Source organism: Barbatula barbatula (genome assembly GCF_947034865.1).
Source record: "Barbatula barbatula genome assembly, chromosome: 13".
NCBI lineage: Eukaryota > Metazoa > Chordata > Actinopteri > Cypriniformes > Nemacheilidae > Barbatula > Barbatula barbatula.
In genome coordinates, this window is record NC_136776.1 from 2,929,903 (window position 1) to 2,938,201 (window position 8,299).

Here is an 8,299-nt window from a genome sequence, read left to right on the forward strand (position 1 = left end):
AAACGTGAATGGCACTCAATAATGTCCTTTGTGTTTTAAGACACCACGAATTTAGGACCCTTAAACACAACATTATTTTCTGGAATGGCTAAACTGTTAATGAAAATCAAGTACTGAGATAATGAGCTTTAAAGTTTGATTCCATCTCTATGATATACATCTTTTATTTAGTCAATATTTAACATTTTCACAGAATGTTCTTTAAAATATGTAGGATTGTTTTATGTATAAAGGGTAATAAAATATCTTTAGTTGAGTTAAAATATAGTTTAAAACACTCAATTTGCCGTCTATAATGATTTATAATAAAGAGTTGTTTTCTACAATTTCAAGGGAGATCAACCCTTTTTCATTTTTGAGTGGTATCTAAATATTAATAAAATATTAATATTGTTATGAATGTTAGTGACAATCTTTATTTTTCCCCTACAGAGGCGTGCTTGGCCTAGGCCAGGGGTCGGCAACCCGCGGCTCCGGAGCCGCATGCGTCTCTTTCATCCCTCTGATGCGGCTCCCTGTGGCTTTTAAAAATAATGAGTAGCTATTTAATTAAAATTTATTTTATTTTACATAGTTTGTTTTTAAAATGTAATTCTAAATTTTAAGATTATGGTGATCTTGTAACATCTAAATAATGTATTATTATAGTAATTTGTATCACAAAAAAGTGTTAAAATTCTTTGTCGCTCTTAATATGCGTCACAACCTCCAATGTGCGACACCCGCCAGCGCGCGATTTCTTGAACTTTTCTAAACCCAGGTAGGCCAACTCATATATGTCTGTGAGCCAACTATGGATAATGGATAATTCAAAGAAAAGAAAAGTCTCTGAAGAAAACAGAACGTTTAATGCTACGTGGGCAGATTCATATGCTTTCACTGCTGACGAGACTGGTTTACCAGTATGCTTAATATGTAATGAAAAACTAGCAAACAACAAAAAGTCAAATGTCGCAAGACATTTCCAGAATAAACACGCAGCCTTTGCTCAAAAATATCCGGATGGAGATGAGAGAAAAAAAGCTGTTTCGGAACTGATGCGGAAGGTTGATCTTAGCAAAAATCACTTCAAGAAGTGGATGAAGTCTGCAAATTCAACTACATATGCAAGTTTTGTAGCCGCTCAGGAAATAGTCAGGCATGGGAAGCCGTTCACAGATGGAGAATATGTAAAAGAATCTTTCATTAAGATTTCAGAACATCTATTCACGGACTTTAAAAACAAGAGTGAAATTGTGCAGAAAATCAGGGATATGCCCCTCTCTGCAAAGACTGTCAAAGACAGAACCATAAAAATGGCAGAAGACATCACCAGACAGCAAATTAAAGACATCAATTCAGCTGTGGCCTACTCAATTGCCTGCGATGAATCTAAAGACAAAGGTGATATTGAACAAGTAGCGCTGTTCTGCCGGTATGTAAACTCTGCTGGGCCACAGGAAGAAATGATTGAGTTGATACCGCTAAAAGGCCAAACACGGGGGGAGGACATCTGTGAGGCTGTCTTGAATTGTTTAAGAGACAAAGGAATAAACACCACCCACCTGGTGTCAGTGGCTACTGATGGGGCACCAAGTATGACAGGAGCGCATAAGGGCTTTGTAGCTTTACTGCAGAAGTCGCTGGACAGAAAGCTGCTGACCTTTCACTGCATCCTGCACCAAGAGGCACTGTGTGCTCAAACATTTCCTCCGGAATGCACAGAAGTAATGAATCTTGTCATCCAGATTGTCAATAAAATAATGGCAAAAGCTTTAAATCACCGTCAGTTCCGTTCGTTACTGGACGAGTTGGAAAGCACATATTCTGATCTCCTGCTGCACAACAAAGTCCGGTGGTTGTCCAGAGGGGAGGTGCTGAAACGTTTTGCCGCATGTCTGGAAGAAGTGAAAACTTTCCTGGGAAGCAAAGGGCTCACATTTCCTGAGCTGGAACAGCCAGAGTGGCTGGAAAAGCTACACTTCATGGTAGACATGACAGCGCATTTGAACACGCTGAACACAGCTCTTCAAGGGAAAGGACGCACAGCCCTGCACATGTTGGAGGAGGTTTTGGCATTCGAGCGCAAGTTGACAGTGCTTGCCAGAGATTTACAGAAATGTACACTGTCACACTTCCCCAATTTGAGAGAGTTCAAAGAAGCTCACATGATAAATTCGGAGTATTTACATTCTGCAATCATCGCAATGCAAACATCGTTTGGGAAACGATTCTGTGAGTTCAGAGAGGAAAAAAACACATTATCCTTCCCAGTCACTCCCCTGAGCCTCGATCCATCCCTGCTGAATACGACTGCATTGGCAGGTGTGAGTCAACCTGATCTTGAGATGGAACTGGCCGACATAGCCGACAAAGACATATGGGTGTCCAAGTTTGAACGCTTGACAGCAGACCTTGAAGATGTTGCCCGTCAGAAGGCCGTTCTTGCTCAGAATCACAAATGGCGTGAAATTGAAAACCTCCCCAAACCGGACAAACTTGTGTTCGAAACTTGGAATGCTATCCCCGACGTTTATGTGAACATGAAAAAGTATGCACTTGGAGTCCTGTCGATCTTTGGATCCACATATGTATGTGAGCAGGTGTTCTCCAACATGAACTTTATTAAAAGCAAACATCGCGCACGCCTCACAGATGACAGCTTACGATCCTGCGTAAAGATGAAGGTGACGGCATACAGCCCTGATGTGCAGACACTGTGCACAGAGTTTCAGGAGCAGAAATCACATTAACCAAGTATGATAAATATTTTAATTGCCAATTATTTTGCATATCTTCATATTTTTTCATTGTTCAGTGAAATAGTCCTTTTATTATTCAGGTTGACAGCTGACTGCACGCGCCAGAAAAAGGATGATGGCACACAGAGAGAGGACGGCATTTTTGGTTTGCTGCCGGTGGATAATTTAAGTTCGGCGTTTTTTCATAAATACAAGAAGGACTAAAATAGACTGAGTATTTTACTTGAAAGTAACCTTCAACCCAACGTCTTTTTTTCTGAGTTCAAAATGTTTTTGTTGCTTGCAGAAATTAATTTCGTTGTCTCTGCAGTAGTTCATTCATCTCATGAATGCAACACATTATAGTTTGTTTATGCATAGCATAAAGGCAAATTGCAAATGCAGTGTTATTTCATTTTAAATGTCAAAAGGGTTTTGTGGCTCCCAGTGTTTTCTTTACTGTGAGAAACGGGTCCAAATGGCTCTTTGAGTGGTAAAGGTTGCCGACCCCTGGCCTAGGCAAACTTCACAAAACTCCCTTGACGTAAAATTTAGGTATGGAGAACTGCCATTTTATGGACCAATAAATATATAAAATTTAAAATGTACATTTTAACAAAGATAAAATGTTTATTCACAGATATCCATGTCGGCTTTGAAAGGCGGGACAGACACCAGAGACGCTGTGTGGAGAATGATGAGAGCAACGATCGCAAACTCTTTGGCCAAGAACTTAAATATGAGAGGGATTAATGGAAAGATGGGTTTTAAAAGCTTGCAGTTACGGTCCATCATTTTTGGTTAGTGTGCAGCATGAGTAGTGATCTGATTTATGTAATTAAAATTGCACATTATAAAAACGAGGCTAAGCTTTTTTAAGGCTCATTGTCTATACATTTCAATAACCCTTTAAAATTGTTATTGTAAAACAACATGTGACCCTGCCTTTGAAAACCCAGCAGACGTTGTTTTCTACTTAAAATCATAACATAATGTACATAATATTATGTGAAAATATAATGTTGATACATTTAATATTGACTGACTAAGGCCATGTCAAAGATCTAAATCATATTGAAATGAATGCCTGAAAACAAACTGATGCTCATTCTCTCAGAATTAGATTTCACAGAAAGGGGCACAAATTGTAATGGACATTTAAAATGTTAGTTGTCCTTATTTTATGGGATACTCCACCCAAAAATGTAAATTATGTCTGAATTACTCACCCTCTAGTTGTTTCAAACATGTATAAATGTCTTTGTTCGGTTGAACACAAAAGAGAGATATTTTGGAATAATGTTAACAACCAACAGGTCTGAAGCATCATAGTGGGAAAAACATTTAAGTCATCTTTTGGTTCTGTTGAACACAAAAGAAGATATTTCAACAGTTCTGTGGCACTTTTGACTGCATTTTCACATTTTTCCTACTATTTCAGTCAATGGTGCTTCAGAACAGTTGGTTGCTGACATTATTCCAAAATATCTCTCCGTGTGTTCAACCGAAAAAAGAAATGTATACATGCTTGGAACAACTAGAGGGTGATTAATACCTTTAATTTATTTCTTAAGATAAAATAATGCTGTTTATAGATGGTGTTCATTTTAGTTGTTATCTAAAAAGGTACATTAGGGATTGTGTAGGTATTTAAATAATACAAGTTAAGGTGGTAAAAAAAATGTCACACCTTTTATTGCGTGTACTTAATGTGCATTATCAGATATTTTATTTACACCATAGTTTCCACACTTAACATTTTTTAAACTATGAACTGAAAAAATTTTTTTTGTATAACCATAACCTAATGGTACAGTGCAGGGATGAATGTTTGTATTTGTATTTACTAATTATGTATGTCTTTCAGCTGCAGTGAGAAAAAATTCCCTAACACGCCATGCCACTGAGCAGGAGGCAGATGCTCATATCCAGAGATGGCTTCAGCTTGCTCCGGATAGAGATGGAGGAAGAAGAGAACGGCTGAAGAGAAAGGAGATGATAAATAGCTGTGCCTCTCATTTAGAGCCTCAATAGCTTATGTACTTATGTATTTTCTCATTTCATGTGCACACATGCAGATATGTGTTATGTTGTTTATAAATTTTAATTTGGTCTCTCATTGGTTTATAACGTTTTCATTTATTCTGTCTTTGGTTTAATTTTTCAAGTGTTAAGTTATTATTGTTCATTTCAAGTCTAAACGTTTCCGTTTTACATAAAAATATTTTTTTAAACAAATTTGTATTCAACACAATGAATGTGTTCACTTTATATGTTAAATAAAAATGTTTATTGAAAAACATAATTCAGTTCTTTGAAGTTATTTGTTCACATGATTTTGGCCAAAGTGGGCTGAGGTATGGCAAAATTGTGGGGTTTCTGGTTAAAGCTGGCATTGATCTGGTTTACTTTTGGCTATGATACGGCACCCAGAAATAAATCCTGCTCCGGCCAGTTCTGGGCCACTTATGGCTTATTAATTGAATGAGGCTCGGACCAGTTGCGGCCCATATCTGGTCATGGTCTGTAATTTGGATCTGGGCCACCCTAGGGCCGTCATTCATTGTTGTATGTGGGCCGACGGAAAAGGATTAGTGTGGGCCGGAGCTGGGCCAACACAAAATTGTTATGTGGGATAAACATTGTTACTTTTGTAAGAAAACACCAAACTTCTTTCTGGATGTAAAGCTTTGGCTACATGTAGGACATGTTACGGGCTGTGATCGACAGTTGATTGTTCTGGTCTGGCAGTCCCGGGCTACGGGGTTCGCTAGTAAAACAACTACTGAAACGCACGCTCGTGTTTGGTCTCATCATTGAACATTAAACAGGACATGCTTGAACTCAGGGTGTAAAAAAAGGAAACTAACTGACAACATACTCATATAAACAGAAAAAAATGAAACATGTACTTACTTAAACCTTAGTCGATGACTTTTATCTGAAATATCAATCTTGATCCTCTTGAAACAAAAACGTGTGACGAGTGATCTTCCAGGAGCTGATGATTGCGCGCGCGCATGTTGGCAACGGATGTTTGTTCCGTTATTTTTTTACACTGTCTTCATTGTACTTACTGATGGGAATGATATGAATATTGTGTTGTAATATTTGTATGTTAGCTAAGGTTGTTTGTTAATTTTAAATTATGAATGCCTTTTTGTCAATGTTCTACATTGTTAATAAAAACAACACAGACAGAGAAATGTAACCGGTAACTTCCGGTTTACAATTTGTCTTCCCCCTGCTGCCCCTGTCGACAGGTGGAGGTACTTCATTGTTTGTGCTTTAACACTTTCTTAAACATTCATTTGTACAGGTCGCAATTGCAAATTGATCCCTTACACCTGTAAAAGGTCAAATAAATTCAAAATCGAGGTTGGAAAAAAATTTAACACATAAACGACATTTCCAGTCAAGTGCATAAATCAAAGAAATGTAAAAATGTTCACCTAAGTGCATAAAATAATTCGATATATTTTACATATAATACTGTATAATCGGTTCGGAGTTTCAAAGTAATTTACATGTCATTTTCTAAACCTTTAATGGAATCAAGAATCTGTTATAAACCCTACCCGCTTTGGAGTAAAACAATAGCCCATTTGATATAATTTACATCTAGGCTATTATGATTTTATAACCGCTTCAAATGTGAAAGTAGTTAAAATGCTGTAATTACGATCCTGCACGGCCGATTTTGACAAAATTTTAAAGCGGCTTGCCGCCAGCCTGCCGCAGTCCGTTATACGGAGGCAACCGCCGGAGAAAATTAAGCATGCCGGCGGCATCTCGCTAGAAATGGGAGTGACGTATTCGGCGGCAAACGTTTCATCCCCGCCAGCGAGACGCACCTATAGCCGACAGCTTAGGGCTGGCGGCAAAAAGAAGTCTTGCGGATATTTTTTGCTATCTGGGTGGTCGCGGTGGACGCGGATATCATTATAATATTCACACAAACGGCTACTTAAACAAGTGTAACATGCACAGATGTGTTTATTTTATGTCACAGACACCAGCATAATAATGTACAGTTCATAAACGTAAAAGTAGGCCATTGTCAAAATATCAATGAAGCAATGTCGTTTTGTACAGCTGACTTACCATGGTAAAACCAGTAAATCCTTCCGAAGCACATGCAGGTAAATGGGAAACAATTAAGACATTTTAAATGCCTTAAAATATGAATATGTTCATTTAGAGATGACAAGCATATGGAAATGTGTGCCGCATTGTCAGATTTATGGCTTTTGGTTTCTTTAGCAACAGCTGCTCTTTCTGTGCGTAATACACACTTACGTCTGTACGACAGAGTGACGTCTTTGCACATGTTCAAAACTTCCTACTTCAGTTTTCAATCTGATCGAGTGTTTACATGTCTTGTCAAGCGGATTAGAAACGGCATAAACCACCCCTTACCAATTTCAATCGGTTTGGGCATTTTAAATCTGATTGATGTGTTTATATGAAGCATTTTCAATCGGATTGGACTTTCAGTCGGATTAAAATGTTCCATGTAAACCCAGCTATTGATGTAATTCATTCACCGTTTCTTGATGTCTAATTGATTCTGTGGTCACAAACGCTTTGTATTGTAGAAATAATGTGATATCTAGAACTACTCTCACAATGTAGTAGCACAGGTCTGACAGTACAACTTTTTTTTTTAAAACACTCTTAAAAGAACATAACTGGATTTTTAGGAGGACCTATTGACAGAAATGCAATATAATATACAAAACTATTTCTTCAGAGGTGTATAAAGACCTTACATAATGAACCGTTATGTTTCTCATACCTTAGAATAAGTGGTTTATAAGCGGCCCTACATTCATTGAATTCGCCGCCATGTTTTGTACAGCAGCCCTAAATGGACAAACAACTCTACAACACGCATTTCCTCTACCCTGCGGTATTGTGTTTAAACGGATCATGGTATCTCTCCAGTATCTAGACGATTTCAATATTAAGGCGGTTCCAGATAAACAATGACACTCAGAACTGCTCTGTCACACGGCTAATATTACAACAAAAACAACAACATATCTTGGTTCTAACAAACAGAAAACACAATGTTACTCACATACTGATCCCAATCAAAGCAGCCTCATCTGAGGTGAATTTAAGATGATCTTTCTCTCTGCTGGAAAGTATCTCCATAGATATCTGTGAGTATATCTGCTAAAAACGGTAAGCAAATGTTCAAAAGTCAAGAGGCCAACTAAAGCAAACACTGATGACGATGATGGTAGTCTGAAAACTTAGCAATTTGGAGTTAACGGAACTGTTTCAGTTTTGAGTACAGTTTACACATTTATATGGAGTAGGTTACACTGTTCGGGTTTACAGTGCATGATTTCTTTAAAGTTTGGGGTAATTTTTATTGGCGCACAGACATTTCTATGTTGTACAGTATATAAAGTTAACAATTTGTTCTTATTTCTTTTCCACAGCATCCTGTTATTGACATTGTAGTGCATCTCACTGAGTAATTGTTTGTGTAATTGATGTCATGGAGAGAGAAAAGTGGAATATTGCTCATAGCAATTTAAGGAAAAGGGCTGTTAAAAGAGTCGCCC

General features: G+C 37.8%; 1 protein-coding gene across 1 annotated transcript; it reads left to right on the forward strand.

The window, feature by feature from the left end:
* Positions 1 to 1,295: 1,295 nt before the first annotated feature.
* On the forward strand, positions 1,296 to 2,732 carry LOC306902455 (general transcription factor II-I repeat domain-containing protein 2A; the record flags this gene model as incomplete). The annotated part of the gene is made up of 1 exon (XM_079471018.1): positions 1,296 to 2,732. The coding sequence occupies one exon, from the start codon at positions 1,296 to 1,298 to the stop codon at positions 2,730 to 2,732; it is 1,437 nt and encodes a 478-aa protein (XP_079327144.1).
* Between the last annotated feature and the right edge of the window lie 5,567 nt (positions 2,733 to 8,299).